Genomic DNA, 17,983 nt, shown 5'->3' with positions numbered 1-17,983 from the left:
TAACATTTAGGCACCCCAACCCCAGTGAAATAGCCTTTTCTTGACATTTATATGATATAGTGTCCAAAACCTTTAATGAAAACAGATGCATAAGGATAGAGTCAGGTGCCAGATGTTTTAAAAACAGTGTTAGGTCACACAGTGCAAATAGCAAACTACTTTCCAAAGGTTAATGTTTCTAAGGTCACCAGCGCAGCTTAGTTACAACGTTTTTTAGATATGCAGTTAGTTAATTTTATGTCCTGAAGTATTTTTATACTAAACAATCGTATCTTAATGTTTGAATCAGATAACACATATGATGTCACTTCATGTTAACTCCTCGTGTGTTTGCTTAGGAACATATTTACTTTTGTTCTAGAGCACTGGTGTCTAAAGGTGGCAATACATGTTCAGATGAACGTTCGGATTTTTATCATTTTCACGAATAAATGCAACAATCACGTCTAAATGTAACAATCTAAAACTAACATTCAGATTGAAATTGAAGGGTAAAGTCCTAAAAAAATTAATCGGAGGATGTTCTGACTATAAATAACTTCCAGACAACTATCAAAGTGATGTCCCGGAAATGCATTGCAGGACACCCAAGGATATCAGCAGATAGGCAATACATGCACAGATATTATCGGTATCTGACCAAAATTTTCTATTCTGCCCGATCAACTAAACAACCGATCGTCATGGTACAAAAATTATCAGGACGATAATTCGAAGCCCACACGCGGTCTGAAAATAGTACGGAAGTTTATTAGAGATGAGCAACTGTGGAGCTTAAGAGTGTAATTATATATACAGATCCGACCCTTGCCGGCGCTCCTCCAGCCAACCGTTCCTCCCCTGATGCGTTAAACTTATGCGCGCTCAGGGGAGGACGTTGGGTGGGGGATCCTGCGGGGGAGTTAGGGAGGCTCAACGGGGGCCCTGTGGAGGGTAAGGGAGGCTCAGCGGGGGCAAGGGGGTGCGGGGAACACGGCCGGTGGGGGCACTTGCAGGGCCCCTGGGGCTGCAGCCCCAGTGGGCCCTGCACTCCCAGTCCGACCCTGGCTTGGAAGAATCAGTGTAAGCAGCATTGTGGTAAAGTTTTGACTGGAGGCCAGCGGGCTTCTACTATATTGCTGCTTTATTCAGACATGTAGTGGATAGAATTGCAAAAGACAATTTTTTCTTTCAATAGTAATGGCATTTAAAAAATCTAAAATCACTGAAAAATCATTGAAAACTAATGAATACTAAAAAGTGGCTTGGTGTTACATTTTAGTTTCCCTTTAACTGGGGATGGGTGAGTATCATATCCTAAAACGTGTAGTACTGATTTGACGGAACAAAGCTTGACAACATAGGTTAATTCTGTATAGTGTTAGTTGCCATCACAGGTTGAGCCATCTAGTGTGAATGCTTGAATAAGTAAATTGCATAGATCAATTGACCAAAATAGGAAGAGCAACTGTGTCAATTCAAGGCTGGCCAGTGGTTTCATACACACAAAACAGAAGGCAGAATAGATTTTTGGTCCTGAATAAAGAACTGCTATTCAAATCCATCACACCATGTTAATTTACACTGCAGACAAACAGATAAAATAACAGCGCGTAATGCCTCACCTCAGAGTCCCCATTAAGTTCTAAGGCCATGGCAGAGTGTTTACATACAGTCTACTGAAGTTGACATACTTTATCCTTACCAACCACACAGCTACATTACATTAAACTGCAACCAGGCATTTGCTTTAATTTCTAAGGACCATGTCACAAACTGTGTTTTTACACCACTAGAGAAAACTGAATCAGCCAGTCTCTCTTCTATGTGCTGGCCCTGTACACAAGGTACTGATTGTGGCCAGAAAACACAAACTTGCATGTTCTGTTTGAAATCCACATTTTACATCAGTTAGCGCATACACTGAACAGAAGCTAGTAGAATCAGGGCCCTTCTTACAGTAGACTGCTCAAAACAAGGTGCTTATTGGTTGCCATAGGCAACAGCACTAACGCGGTTTACCGCCTATATTGGCAAATTAGATCCTCAGAGATTATACACTTAGCACTTATGCCTCTAACCAGATAGTGCTACTACACTCTGCACCTTGTTAGGTATTGCAAATCTGGTGCAAGGTGCCACGGTTACAGTGGCCTGTGGTGGCTTAGTGATTAGTGTCACTGGGGAATGCCAAACAACTATTACCCACCCAAGTGATTACTACATTTGTTCTCTGTGAATTGCCCTAAGCCCTGTCCTACATGACATTCATGGTAAGGGCCTGCCAGCAAAAATCCATACCCTGTTCACATGCCTCCCTACTGTATACTGAGATGACAGTTATAGGAAAGAGAGGCATAGTACTGTGTGGTCTCGAAAGTGGCACATGATAGAGCCAGGTGCATTATGGGGCAAAAACACCAGGAGCAGTACTTTAGTAAAGGGGCACCATGGTAGCCAGTCCTGAATAGAACACTGGTATAGTTGACACCTTTGCGCACTTTACTTGATGAGTGACATGAGATTGCTAGTGTTGCTTGTTGGTATAGAAACAAAATAACTGGGACAATTCGATTCCTAAAACAATGATTTTCCTGGGGTTGTTAGAGTTAATATGACGACATACACGCTATTTTATTACAGTACTAAGCTATGACTACCGCATGATTACACAGCTTTCTGCTCAGCCCTGCACAATGTATAGCCATAAGGTTCTCGCTGGGGGGCATGAAGACTTGGATTAATATGCTGCCTTTCTTTTTGATATCCCCTTCCTCTTACGGCGTCGTATTTTGTAGCCGTTCCCTCGTACTATTTAGATTACAAACAAGCCTGTCCAGCGTTCCAAAATTAGTACTTTACAGACTACGTATGTGAGTGAGGGCGCGGGCTGCTAGTTTGCTGACTCTCCCTTTTAAAGGCTGTGGTATCTTCCATAAATAGGCAATACTGTACTTTGCAGACGATCCCTTGCTCACTGACGTTTGGAGATTGTCACACTATCCCTTGTTTAGCTGGGGTAACTAATTTGCTGGCTTACTAGGGTTTTGAGCATGGCAGTTTACAGATTCTCCCTGGCCAGCGTCCAATCAGGTAAGCCCATCTGGTTGTGGCCCCACCTTCCCGATTAGATCCCAAGTTTCTCCTCGAAGAGAAAACAGCGGAGGCAGTAAGGGTAAGAGAGGGGGAAGTTGGGTGGGTTTGCATGTGTGCATAGCGAACGAAATACACTGAGAGAGTGGGATGGAAACTGTGATGGTTAGAAGAGTGAATGCTAGGTTCAGGAACGCTAGCGTATTGAAAATCGCAAAAGACTTGGCAGGTTTGACCAACCCCTGGCTGTCGGGATGGGGGAGTGTTGTAGTTCGATTACAGCTGGTGGGCCGCACGTGGGCTGTGTGGCTAACGGATTAGTAGCGCACATTATACGGGGTGGAGAGTGTTGGCAATATTAAAGATCAATAAGCGTTTCATGCCTAGGGGTGAGGGCAGGTTTTGTGATGAGGGCAATTGTAAGAGGTGTGGAAGGTTGGTTGGTGTTAGGTAGTAAGAGACCAGCGCTATTCTGAGCCCGTAGTGTGCGCCAGTCACCTGTTAGTGTGAGTTTTGTTTGCTCCTGCGACACGTGAGTTTTTGGCTGCACCACCATGTTGGGTGCCAAGTCGATGTCCCACTCGCACTATGGGGCAGAAGCGTATACGTCTTACTACTATAAAAAAAAAGGTCACCGAAGTGGGCACATGGTTTAGAATATGTTGTACTTTGAACTCGGAGCCCTGAGTACAAGGCGCAACAGTATCTGTTACCGTCCGCCCCCCCCCATGGCTGCCAATATAACCTTTATATTTGCTGCAACTCGGCCCAAGTGCACCTGTGCTCGGGCCGTACATTTAAACGCTTAGTACTCGCCAATACATAACAGTAATTGAGATCAGTGTATTTGTATGGACATACTCGCACATTACTCTATGCTTATTTCATGTAGGGCACTCAGGGACATGATAACTTACTGGGCCTCCCAGGCCCTAGCAACATTTCATTTTAATGCTCCTAACCTTTGGGTATAAGCCTTTTTTCCTAAACATGTACTAAAACAGCTTAACAGTTTGTGCTGCACTGGGCTCTCTAAACCTACTGAGGCCCCACAATAGTTAGAGGATCTTCTTCCTCTGTAACAGTGGCGTAACTATTCTTCCTCTGTAACAGTGGCGTAACTATTCTTCCTCTAACCGTGGCATAACGATATTGATGGGCGCCATAACAAATTCAATTTAGGGCCCAAAACCATTTCAAAGTTGACAAATTCTACCAAGATATATTATCTTTTTTATTATTTGGCCCGCTACACTCCTGGGCAAGGTCTTTCTCTGTAGTTATGCCCCTGCCCTATAGCTAACCCACCAGACCACTGTGTGAGCTGCAAACCAGTCCACTTGCCCATCCAATTATGTAAAGATAGCCATTTCATGCTTCTCAAACTCGGGCTGGTGGTGGATTTGAATTATCTTTACTGTGTTGGTGGAAGCATTAGAGCAAAAGTAGCAATTTACTCTAAGCAGCTTTTGTAGTTAAAAGTTTCCTACCATACCAAGTCATCTGTAGTCTAAAATTGCCCTATGTGTTAATTGCTCATTTTAAGTTTATTTACAAGGAAAGCTTTATTTGCAAAACATTAATGCTGCACATCTCCCTGTTTAGCGTTGCAGGCCCACTGCCATGCATTAATGTGCCGCGTGTTTATCCCTGTGTTACTAATGCCTTGCATTGATATGGAGTCTCGTGTCTAACACAAACCTCCCATTGTGGAGCACAGGAGCATTGACCCTATGTACAGACACACTTTGGGGAGTGTCCCCTCTCCCCCTTCATGTTTTCCTCCTCCCAGGAAGCCTCCAGGAGCTAGGGGGTGGAGGGGCCCTACAGCTGCTGTATTAACTAATTCAGTGTCAGACCATGTTCAGTGTGCAGCTGAGTAACCAGGAAACCTTAATGAACTGTAAATAGATCTGGCAGGTCGTATGCAACTTTTCTGAAGCTATGCACTCACTGTGGAGGAGGTCTGAGCAGTCATTAGAATTCCCAGTTGGGTCAGGGATTTGCTGTTTAAAGATTTCTTAAAGGCTCTAATATCAAGGTAGGAAGTAGTTTAAATTTAGAATTGATATAAACAGTTGTGACATTGTTGCATTTGGCATGAGCAACCTGTGAATAAGTTAATGGTTGGATAGTACACACATAATGGCTAATAATGCCTTTCAGTTCCTGTATTTAGCTGTGTGTTGATGTTGACTTGCATTTTACCTGTTAATATGTATTTTTCTGCAGTTGCTGAGTCCTTTTCCAGTGTGGGATTCACAATTATAGTCTTGTTTCACCGCAGTGTCATGTTGAATATTTCAGCAGGCCGTGGGTTAATCCTGCCTATCTGCTTAGATAATTAAGAGCTAATGTCTGTGGGGGGGAGGGGAGGCACTGCCCCTCCCTCCATTAATTCCCCCCCAGGCCTCCCACCCAGCCTGCAGTTGGTGTATTTGTTTAATCTCTGCACACCCAGTGTGTGATCTCTCTCCTCTTTACACACCCAGCGTCCGGATCTTCTTCTTCGGTCAGTGAAGGGACTTTGGGTTTCTAGGGGTTCATAGGGAAGGGGGTTGGTACATGTTCTGTGGGACAGGGTTTCTGGACTGTAACTCTTGGCCTTTGGTATTTTCTCTGTAGTGGCTTACAATTGTTAAAATACTTTACTAGCTTGTAATGAGTGCTAATTGCAGCATGGTGCAAAGCAGTGTAATATATCCACTGGCAGAAGTAAAGTGCTAAATATATAGAAAGTTCTACTTGTCTGTGGCCATTGGAGTTGCTTATTGCAGTGTGGATAGGCAGTGAAAAGGTTATGAGTGAATCATCCTATTAAGCTGTCCCCAGTGATGTATGTCCTTCCTCTTAGGGCAGGAAATGCACTGGCACATTTGCTGTCTTTCCTCCTGTTTAGGTGAATGGTTTCCATTGAGCACCATAAGGGCTATAAAATGTAACCTTCAGAAAAATACATTTTAAGTGTACAACCCAAACAGTGGCTTAGTATGCCACAGTGAATGTAGTGAGTGAATTTTTTTTTTTTTTTTTTTTTCAAAGTGTGTGTACGTTGTGTACAAAGGGGCATTTTTAAGTATGCTTAAAACGGATGTACACCAAGCATCAACACTTCAGCGAGACAGAACGCTGTGTAAAGTCACGTGTGTTCAGAAGGCTGTGTTATGATTCTATGTGTATGCGTAGCTAAGTGAAAGAGAAAAATGTTTCGTAAAAAGCAGCATTGAGTGCCAAATTGTTTTACATCACTTTCCATAGCAGAAATTCTTTTCACCATGTGTAGAGTAGTGTGGAATAATGATGTAATTTTAAGAGTTAATTGGAAGTTTAAAAAAAAAAAAAAAAAATTAAAAAGCCTTTTATAAGTGTCGTAGACTCTCTGTAATTGTAATGAATGGTTTTCATGCTAATTTACACTTAGACAGCAGAACTTTTTAAATGTGGCATATTTTTTACATACCTTTTATAAATATGCCAATATATATTTTGTAAATACCCTTATAAATATGCCTCTATGCCTATATAAATATAGTATTAACTTTGTGTGTGTGTATATAGTATGTGTTAATGAAAGCTGTACATTTTATCAGAGCAAATGGTAAGATTTAAAAAAACAAAACAAAAAAAAAAACTGAAGAAGTACAATTGACAGGCACATATGTATATTGCAAATATAGCATTACGGTCACACGTAAAAATGTTGGCCTATGCTGTTAATCAGTTAACCTTTTCAAATTTTCTAGTCTGTTTAATTTTCTCTTTTAGCACCTCTCAGTCTTGAACTGGCTGTGCCAAATCCATACCCATCTATTTATCAATTTTTGCGGTTTTCACTCAAATTCTGTTTAGGCCCAACATTTGCTTGTCCCTATTAATAAAAAGAATGCACACATATGTAAACAGTAATTTATTAGCCAAAAGGTTGATATCTTTAGAACTCATTTATGCTCACCCAAGATCTTAACTTTTAAGATAGATTTCCAGGAGCATTTAGGTCAGAATTTTGGCCACATAAGTTTCTAACTGGCCTTCAAGCTGAAACTCGCCCCCCCCCCCCCAAGACTCTGAGCCTGCCGTAAGGCATCCCCCACAGGAACCACTACCCTTTTGTGTATGTATTTGACTGACAGATGGTGCAAGTATATGGCCCAGGAAGCTCTGTATTTTAATTTTATTGACTGCACTTTCAGTGATTTTTTTTTTTTCCCCCTCCCTCCCCTTAGGGTTCAGCTTGAAGTCACATGGTGTTTTCCTAAGTCATCCAACACACTAGACAACGCACAAGAAGTATCTTGAAGTGTGGAGCCTGTGCCATGTGGAAAAACCTGACTTTGTTAAGCTGAAACCCCCAATATCTTGTGACTTCCCTCCCAAAATCCAAAGATCTCTGCCAGAGTGTCCTTTAACGTCTCAGAAGGTGGAGGAGCCAGCACGTGTCCCCGCTCGCCTGCCCCACCGCGCCATGAAGCTGCAAGCGGTGATGGAGACCCTCCAGCGGCAGCAGCGGGCACGGTTGCAGCAGGAGCTGGAAGCCAGGCAGCTTCAGCAGGACTCCTCTGAAGGCCGCACACCACCATCAGTAGGCTACCCTGGCAATGGAAGTGAGGAAGCAGAGCCAGAGGCCTTAAAAATCCAGCGGGCACAGGCAGCAGCCCTGGCTGCCATGAGGGCAGCTGCTGCTGGACTCAGCCAACAGCCTAGTCCAGCTGCTTCTGATGAAGAAGAGGAAGATGGGGAAAGCATGGCATCTGATGAGGAGGATGAAAAAGAGAGGGATGGGGAAAGTGAACGGTACCCGGATATGGGATCAGAGGAGGAGGATCTGTGAGTTTTATATTTTTTTTTTTTCTTGGAGAAGAGATTTTCTTGACATTGCTTCTGTTGTGTGAAGAGTCTTTAGGGCTTTGCATGTGTGTGGCTTTGCACGTTTGTGTGCATTGCGTGATACTGTTTACCTGAATTATTTGTCCTTCTAGCTCTGTTGGGTCATTGCCCTCCCATTTGTTTAGGGATCAGGTACACCCTCAATAAGTTACTGACCTTTAGACTGCTGGTGATAAAGGAAAAACTATATGCAACATTAAAATTCTGCATAAAGGGCACCTATCGCCCCTATATTGTTTCCCCCGCCAGAGGTGTGGGCTAATAGAGCCCACATTCCAGATAGCTCCTGGACTACCTGCACCGAGAGGGAGCCCCCGGTGCGGGCATCCATGTTAGGGCACATGCATAATGAGCGAGTGCCGCAACTTGCTTATTCTGCACATGTGTGACGTAGGAGGTGATTTACATTCACTGCTCCTATATCAGGCACAGGCGCATAGTATATGCGGGGAGATCGCTTATTGTGCACATGCACGCCAACCAACATTGCTGCCCGCACCAGGAGCTCCCTCCTGGTGCTGGTAGCCCAGCACTGGCAGGGAGAATGGGTTTTTTTTTTTGCTTTTTTTACAATTCTATTTCCCCCAACGGGAGTGGGGATATATTAGTCCACACCTCTGGTGGGGATAACAATATAGGGGTGATAGGTGTCCTTTTAAATAGGTAAAATATATAAATATAAGAAAATCAACAGCCCAGCCCCAGTCTGCACAAAGAGGGATTACAGTGAAGACAAATACCTTCTTCAAAACGATATGGGAACTTCTGTCCCTGTGTATATTATTTAGTAGAAAATACATGTTAGCTAGGTATGACAGAGCTGTGTTTATTCTATTACAAGTAACTAGATTTTAATGGGGCAATATATCTTTTGCCTAACAAGTTCAATAAATAGGGCCTGTGCTGAACATGACTTTTGTGTTTTGGAGTTTAACAGAGCAAAGGGGGAATTGCAAGGTAGAGAAATAGATTACCAGTGCACAGACAAGTTCATCCCCATAGGGCATTATGTGTGCACTGGTAATCTAAATGTGGAGCAGCTTCAGGTTCCCTGTTTGCCTGCTAAGCTTAAGAAAAATAACTATAGCATTTTTGTGATTAAAACAAGACAAAGTATGTTTCGCACAAACCCTGTTTGGTGAACAAAGGGGTTATACTGCCCTTGGAAAGCAAACTAGATAAAACAGTCCTGTTAAATTAAAACTTCAAAGGGATACTGTCATGATTTTTATAGTGTACTTTATTTTTAAATTACACTACATAGCAAATAATTCACTCCACCATTTAAACTTTTTTTTCTTGAACCAACAAATTTATTATTTTTTAGTTGTAATATTGGTGAGTAGGCAGCCATCTTAGTGCATTGTGCCTGAGTCTGAGCTTTCAGAAACCTGGGAAATGAAAAATATGGCTAGCCCCATGTGAAATTTCAAAATTAAATATTAAAAAATATATATATTTTGAAAACTGATTTTGATTCTGGAAAAACTCTATTAACTGATGTGTTTTGAAAAAAAACTTATTTCCCCATGACAGAAAGAAAGGTAGAGTGGGAGTATTCGGCACCCCCACTGATTCTAGTCATTTACTTCCTACCCTGGGCTGGCACTATTCAAATTCTTCTTGCAACGGCCAGATGTACTTTTTGTGCAAGCTCTGCCATATTCTGGTGTCCTAGCCTAACACCTTGGCGCCTCCTGTGATTCAACATGTTCATCTCCTTTAACCAATTAATGGCATTTAGAGATCTCTTTACAAAATAGGTAAAACGCCCACTGCTCCCTTCCCACCAGTGTTCTATATATTACATACTGTAAGGTTTGTGTACTGTATATTGAGTGGTTAGATCCTGGTTGGAAGCTCTGAAGTTGTTAAATGGTGGTGTCAAAGTTTCATGATTACAATTTCTCTAAACTAAAGCTGCTTGCCTCATGAAACTGAAAAGCAGATACTGGAGTTCACAGCTAAAGGGCCACAATATTATATCACTGACCTAGATAATTCTCTGCCACAGGCTGCATTGTGCAGCACGTGTGTTTCATGGTGGGCTAATCTCACTGTTTTGAGCTAGCTGGAAACAATAATGACCTTCAGTTGTGGAACTTGCCACCCATGGTTGATTTGGTTACCAGGAATTATTTCAGTTTAATTGTGAAAGTTGTCCATACACTTTCTCAGTAACACCTCTCTGATTTGTCTTCTGTTCTAGTACATTCTGTCATAATTTGGTTATGTGTCAGTATTGTGCCTCTTTGTCACTTCCTTTTTGCAAAAAATTATATATACACTACTTGGTTCTGTGTGTACATATGTACAGTTGCAGTATATAGACTGTTTCCTTGGCGGCCTGCTGCATATTGAAAGAGTTAAGTGTTGATATAGGTTTCTCCATTGCTTAATTTGTCCCTTGTATGAACTGGTATTACAGTGCACGCCTGGAAGCTGGCAGTGGGCCGGCATTTATTGGCAGGCAGTCAGCGGTTACAAACCTCAAACAGATAAGTAGCGAGAAGTGGCATCATCTTGATTCACACTGCCAGTGCCAAGTTGCTAGTGTAAGCAAAGGATACTTTAATTTCCTGTTGTAGTTTACTTATGAAACTGCAGTGCTTAAAAGCCATGTGTATCTGCTTTTGATATGTGAGTGCCTGTAATACCAGTCCCTTTTTTTTTTTTTTTTTTTTTGTGGTTGGTTTTGGTGAGAACTTGTGATTAAACAGAGACTTTGCACTGTGATTTTTCAAATTGTTTTACTCATTTGGTTGTAATGACTGGTGTTGTATTTGCCAGTAACCAGGTACATTTTGTAGGAGTAAAAATCTGGATGATATCACAAATTGATTATGTACATGGAGCAGCAGCTATATTGGATAAATCCAAAGAGAAAAAGTCCTCAAATTTTACAAATGTTTCCCTATAGATCAACATCTTCTGTGCAGATTTTATTGTTGCATTTTGTGGCATTAAACTTCATAAATATTGCTTTATAACTCTTATATAAGTATCACCTGATGCTAATATTGCAGTTATAGTGATATAGTGTATAGGTCTTCACATCCTGCTTCATTTTTTTTAGGAAGGGAAAATGGGATGAGGATGATTTTGAGGATGAAGGAGAGGAAGATGATTATGAGGACATGGAGGAAGGGATGGGAGTGAGTGAGGCTGGCAGGGTGGGCAAGGGGTCGACATTGCCCCCCAAGCACCCTAATCCACAGGCATTTCCAACCCAGCGTTCTGTAGGAGCAGAGCGTGCAGGGCTCCCTCACACAGGACACCCCCAACTGCAAGATCATGGAGACTGGACATATGAGGAGCAATTTAAACAGGTACGTACCTGCTAGTTTCTCTCTCAGACCCTGATTTGTTTTGAGATCTGGCTACATTGCACTAGGCAGCATTGAACTATACTTATTTGGATAAAAGTTGGCTGATTGTTTTAGCATCTGGTGAAGTTTAGTCTGTTTAGAAGTTAAGTTTGCTTTTCATGAAGCTAAAAAGCATATGAAATTGCCCCTTTTTCCTATTGACTTATATGGGAAATATCTGACAGGGCCAGAACATGCCCATTTCCCATTGAGATCAGTAAGAGGCTGAATTTCAATTCAGACTATTGAAAAGCACCCATGTTCTATAACCCTTAGTACAACTGGCTACCATTTTGCTACCTAGTAGTTGTTTTTTTTTTTTTTTTTTTTTTTTTTTTTTTTTTAAAGCCTTCCCAACATACATGCTTTTGGATTTTTTTGCTCCCCCTCAGTCTGACCATCCTAGTCCTTTGCCTTGCTTGTGTGTTCCCTTATGAAATACCTGTTTACCCTTTAATGTGGAGAATATTATTCAGTAGGTGAAGTGATTAGTCTAATAAAACAAACTACTGAAATACAGTTGCCTTCTATATAGGCTTCTGTTTATTTTATTTTTGTACCCACTGTCTCTTAAATATGCTAACTGTATAAAATCTTTTGTATATTTTGCCCAGCCCTGGATACGTATCCAGTGTGTTGATAATGTGTTTGAATGCCAAAGGACATAATGTGCTGGATAGACTGGTCTTTGTTGTTAGGTCTTACTAAGTACAAATGTGATATGAGGGGAGCCAGAAGCCTGGGGGAAGAGAGCAGATGTAATCCAGATGGGAGGGGAGGGGAACTGGATTTGTGCTAGAGGTAGGATAAGGAGCTGCTCTTTATGTTTGTATTCTTACTGTTTATAAGAAACGAAACATTCCTTTGACCTGTACAAACTGTATGTATGTTTGTGTGTAGAAAACAAGGTATAAATAAACGAATGCATGTCTGGAATGTCTCAGTATTTCACTGGCTAATACAGGCACCATTGTATAAATTCAGTATTTTGTGGCAGATTTTGAAAGAAAATGTTATTAAAGCCCTCCCTCCTACTTGGAGCTCTTATATTAAGAAGCAATGTATGCTCAAATTTACTTATTTCTGTAAAGCTATTTTTATTAGGTAATGTATCTTGTTCTGTAGTAACCACACAATGTTATGAATATCATTTTTATGCTTTAGCAGAGTTTATGTTTTAAGTTTGACTTGATAAATTCTGCTGTGAATTGGGTTTACATTACCTCAGACTGCAGTATCTGTTACAGGCTGCTCTATGTTGCCATTTTGCTTGTCTGTCTAGTAGCAGGTATTGCGTGACTAGATACTTGTTTATATCACTTGGCTTCCCTTCTCCTCCCCTTGATAATGTGTCTCTGTGTAGGCTTTTTTTCTCGCTTCCTGTAGTGGGGGAGGGGGTCATAACGGGAGGAGGTAGGGTGTGTCTTTTGAGGGTGGAGAGGGGGCACTAGGACAGGGAGTTGGATGGATGTAAACATTCTGTTCTGTGTGTAAATATATGAAATGTGTTCCTTAGGAACTGCTTTTGGGTGAGATCACAATGAAAGGAGGGTTAAGTGTATGCTGAGACCTGAAGCTTGGGAAATATTCAACAGTGTGGAAAGCTGTGCTGAAAAGTGTGCTTTTTTTTTTCTTCATGGAGTGCTTAGTATCAATTAAAGCATTATAAGTAGCCTATTACAAATCACTTTTGCCAAAGCTAATAAACAGAACTGACTACAAATATGTAGTTGTATAACATGTTTGGTTATACATATTTTGTATATGTATGTATAACTTTATTTATAAAGCACCACAGGGGTACGCAGCGATGTACAATCTTAGAAAATTACACAGGGAGGACAAGGGATATAATAAATAAATACAATAATTATATATAAATGCACAGGGAATAAGTGCCATGTGGTATGAGACACAGTAGGAAGTAGGTCCCTGCCCGGTAGAGCTTACAATCTAAGTGGTTGGGTAACATACAGGCACAAATTGGAAGTTAAGAGTGCACCAGGCGCATTTGCCCTTAAGCGGCAAAATATAGTGTGATTTATTCAGTAGACATTTGAGTTAATAGAAATTATAGGGCAATGACAGGATGCTTTGTCGCCCACTGGAAATCTTCTTTCCCACAAGTGACAAAATGCCTGAAAATACCTGCCCCTCCAGATTCATTGGAATCAAAGCATGTAACATGCAATAAACTGGGATTGCTGCATGTAATAAGTGTTTTCTGCAAGTGTTTTACATAAGGCAATTCCAGTGGATGTGTAGTGGCTGCTATTTTTGGGCAGTTTGTGGCCCACTTACGACCGTGTCCCCATCTGTTAGGGCATAAGCCTTTATTTGGGATTTGCTATCCAGCATAATTAGAACCTTATGATTTGCTGGATAAGGGGTTTTTCAGTAATGTTTTGCTAAACAAACATTATCTACTGAAAACATGAAATAAACCCAACAGGATTTTTGTTGCCACCAATATGGATTTGAGCAGCCGTCAATCACATGATACTGTTTTATAATTACAGAGACCATTTCTGTATACTGGGTTTTCCAGACAAGAGATTTATACTTTTAGGGCTGGGACAGACATGCCGAGAATGTAAATCGCCGGTGGCATGGAATACGTGGTGCCGAAATCGCCGAAGTTTCCTCTCAAGGCAACTTCAGCTATTTTGGCAAATTGCCGCTCCCATGGTGGGATGGCATTTCAGGGAGATTTGTCGCACGGCGACTAATCTCCCGGTCTGTCACAGCCCTTATCAGAAGTTAGCCTTTCGCGACAGGTGGTACAAATACAAGGCATTGGGATTTGGGAAAATATGGCTATAAAGCTGCTGCCATATTATTAAAAGGTGGAAAGAAGGAAAAGCTATATTTTTACATTGCTGCATATGTCCCTCTTGATACCTAACCATAGTGTGTATGTGTAAATATATATAAATATATATATATATATATATATAATATATATATATATGCAGCTAAATGTTGCATGTGAGCCACAAATAAATACCAAAGGACTTATTTAACTAATGTAAACTAACTCGCTGGTTTAGTTTGTGTCCACGGAGTAAAGGGTAAGGAACTGCTCTAAAGCTAAAATACTAACTGCTTCCATGCAATACTGTTTTTGCAATATGTATATATGCTTAACTTATGCAAGTCCTTCCCTGCTAGCAGCTGCTCTGAAACCGCAGGTTGTCTAGCATTGCATTTTCTCATTTATTTAAATGTAATATGGAAATGGTATGATCTGTAGTACTAGCACCCTAACTTTCCTGCCATTTATGATTTTGCATTGCTGATGAGGAAAGTGTTAAAAACAAGCTGTTTGTTCTGGCAAAGCAGGAAAACCATTTTTCTAATCCCACTTCAATTTTTCAGTCTCTAAGAAACAAGATGTAAATTGCTTCCCCAAAACTGCCGGAAACCAGAGCTTGAATTTATGTATAAAAAGGGGTAAACTTACACTTTGCTTGTCTGTGTGTAATATTTAAAAGTGGGTTTTTACCTTTAACAAAAATATAATTGCCTGTTGTGTTTAATATTAGGCACTTGGACAGTAATGCAAGGGCTGAAGTTCTTCACCAGTTGCAAAACATGCAGTCAGCTGTCTGAGAGTTGCAGTACAATGTAGCTGATGAGCCATAAGTTTATACCACTGTTTTTTGTAGTCCCATAGATTGCTTTCCCTTCTTCCTCATCTTTTCCCAACCAAACTACAGTATCATGAGGATTTTGTACTTTAAACCTGTACCAGGCAATTTTTATTTTGTGCTGGAATGGCCCTTAGCTGCTGTAATTTTTTTTGTCTGATGTCCACGCCTCTGACTCACTACGAACTTATTGGCTGCTGACATCACCCAGGACTGAACCAGTGTGGTAATTCAAGTGACTTTGTGGCATAATTTTAGTTATCATGAGAAGAGCAGTGGGCTGTTGGAATGCATGCTACGCAGAACAGTATTCTATAGTAGAGTTGCAGGCAAAATTGACTGCAATACATGTATTCCGAATTACAGAATGCCCGTCTCCCATAGACACCATTTTAATCAAATACTTCAGAATTTTTAAACTGATTTCCTTTTTCTCTGTAGTAATAAAACAGCATCTTGTACTTGATCACAACCAAGATATAAATAATCCTTATTGGATGCAAAACAGTCCTATTGGGTTTAATGTTTTGATTTTTTAGTAGACTTGAGGTATGGAGATCCAAATTTCTGAAAGACCCCTTATCCAGAATACCCTTGGTCCCGAGCATTCTGGATAATGGGTTCTATACCTGTACTAATTTATCCTATTTATTTATTTTTTAATGTGATGTTGCCTATAGGATGTCGGCATCACTGAAATGTAAAATAAATTTTTATCTTGTTAAATTGTATTCTGTACTGACCCTTGGAAGCTTGGAGGTATAGCTTATCCTGTAAATGTCCTGTTGCTGCATGTTTGCATTTTTATGTAAGGGGGCTTTCCTGACCCTTGTCTTTTTACAATGCAGGATTTGTTTGCTTGTTTGTTTTTAATGACCACTGGTGATGCTATTTAGTTGCAAAATGGCAGCTGCCTCTCTTGAATAAATGCAAATAAGTGGAAATGTTCATTGCACAATATGCTCTGCTTTCATAATTTCTTTTTAAAGTAAATCTGTATGCAAAATTAACCCTGTTTCTAAGCAACGCTAAATGTTTTAACAATAAACTGTGAGCAACTGAAAAAACATTTGGAAAGGATATATTAATGTAACCAGTTTTCCACCTAAATCCTCATGTTCTCTGAGACTGCTGTATAAAACTAATAGTAATTAGTTTAATCAACAAGTAGGAAAGTAGAACGTTTATTCTGCCTCTTAAAGCTGAGGTGGAAGAAATACATCTGCATGAAGACACAATCTCAATCCAAAAACTGTAAAACCACTGAATGTTAAATGTACAGTTATTTCTTAATGTAATTCTATTGAAAGCTCTTGATCCCTTTCTGTTCTGTGGTTGTGACCTTTTGAAACGGTGTAGCAGTAGCCAGCATTTTTTTTCTAGGTCTTTACTCAACTCTTATGGTACGTTGTTTCAGGAGTCAGAACCAAAAGTGCAGCAAATATACTCAAGGCCAATGCTGCCTTTTAACATCATTACAACATACATACGTTTTTTTTGTTGTTTTGTTTTTTTATATTGGAAAGTTTACTTAGAATTACAGAAAAAAAAAACACTTTTAGTGGACATACACTTTACTGCAATGGCATAGGAATCTTTCGACGACTTCAGAAAGTGAAGTGCTGCGTATGCCTTCCCACCAGTATTTCACTTGATTGCCGATTGGTCATCTGTGGGATTTTACTGCAGGCAACTTATCTTCCCGTGCCATTGCCCTTAATGGTTGTAGACTTTTTTTTGTTCCCCCGTTCATTTTTAAAACCTAATTTAAAAATTTGGCAAACTTTTTTTATATTTGAGTTCTGATATGTAAGCCCAACTGAACAAACTCCTACAAAAAGGGATACATTTTCCCTTTTAAGAAGATAATTAGTGGCATAACTACAGACTAAGGCTGGTGGCCGGCCTCTCTGAAGATTTTTTTTGCAGGGGGGTCTGGCCACTAGAGGGTGGCCAAGCCGGGGATGTGTGCTGCGGGGGCAAGATAGCGCAGAGTACACCCTCATCATTGCCTCTCCTGCCTTCCCTAGTTCACGCAACTGAAGATATGTTCCAAATTAAATTTGTTTAGGTCCGTTTAGAAATGCAAAACTCTCTGTGGGAAATCTGCACCATCCATAGTGGTGACAAATTGTCCAAAAAATTCTTTGCACCCGGAACAATGAAAATCTCTGCTGGGAATAAATTTCAGTTGGGTATTAGTGCAAAGTTTTCTTTCAAGCAACTTCATGCAATTACCCAATTGATGCATTTTTGCCAGTGGTTATTTTCATAGTTCAAAGAACTTGTCTTTTATTTTGGTGGACGTATATTCGGTTTTTGCCAGAAATCTTATAACACCTGTTTTGGGGGCTTTGAAGTTTTCTGTGTACATATTTTTTAAGGTTGTGTCTGGAAGCACAACTGTAAAAGTATTTTTTCCCCTACAGCAGAACGGAATCCGAAATCTTGGGAGAGGAATGCTGCTTGTCAAGAGTAACTTCATTATCCACACCTACCAACCCTTTAACAGCCAAAATAGGCAGTAGCAACAGGAGCAGCTACTGCGAAACATAAAGGCCCCCCCAGTTCACATTTGTGATTTAGCAGTGGATAGTGACTAACTATGTGTGCCTTTTCTGCTAATGGTTTTGAACACTATTAGTGGTCACAAGCTGGAAAGATGAAATCATTAGTACAAGTGCCAAAAATAAAGAGGTTAGGATAAAACTTGTCAGGTAGTGGCAAATTGCAAATATTTAATTTGCAATTTATATTTTCCTCAAGGGAGATTATTTTTGTCCAGCTTCTCTCCTAACAAGGCAGATTAACATCTGTGTTAAAGCAGGATTTCTGCTAGGTGCACCTGCCCCGCTCCCTGTCTGGGCTTTTGTGTAGCAGAGACGTAAGGTGTGTACAGTGCCACTGTGCGTGTCCTAAACTTGGGAAGGGTGGGGTCTCTTTGTCTCTTTAATTCCAGGTGGAACTGTGAAAGTTATTTTAAATAAGAATGTATCAAAGGCATCAGTA

At 40.6% G+C, this 17,983-nt stretch overlaps 1 protein-coding gene across 5 annotated transcripts in view; it reads left to right on the top strand.

Annotated features, from left to right (window-relative positions):
• The first annotated feature begins 2,973 nt into the window (after window positions 1-2,973).
• arid3a (AT-rich interaction domain 3A) overlaps window positions 2,974-17,983 on the top strand; it is a 46,767-nt gene continuing 31,757 nt past the window's right edge. The window contains exons 1-3 of one of the 5 annotated variants that reach the window (XM_012960732.3): window positions 2,974-3,072; window positions 7,296-7,896; window positions 11,033-11,285. In XM_012960732.3, coding sequence (XP_012816186.1) covers window positions 7,535-7,896; window positions 11,033-11,285 — 615 coding nt within the window. In that variant the 5' untranslated portion in view covers window positions 2,974-3,072; window positions 7,296-7,534. 5 annotated transcript variants of the gene reach the window in all.

This window comes from Xenopus tropicalis, chromosome 1, assembly GCF_000004195.4.
Source record: "Xenopus tropicalis strain Nigerian chromosome 1, UCB_Xtro_10.0, whole genome shotgun sequence".
NCBI lineage: Eukaryota > Metazoa > Chordata > Amphibia > Anura > Pipidae > Xenopus > Xenopus tropicalis.
Note: the sequence above shows the minus strand (reverse complement) of the source record. Positions and strands in the feature narration are given on the sequence as shown.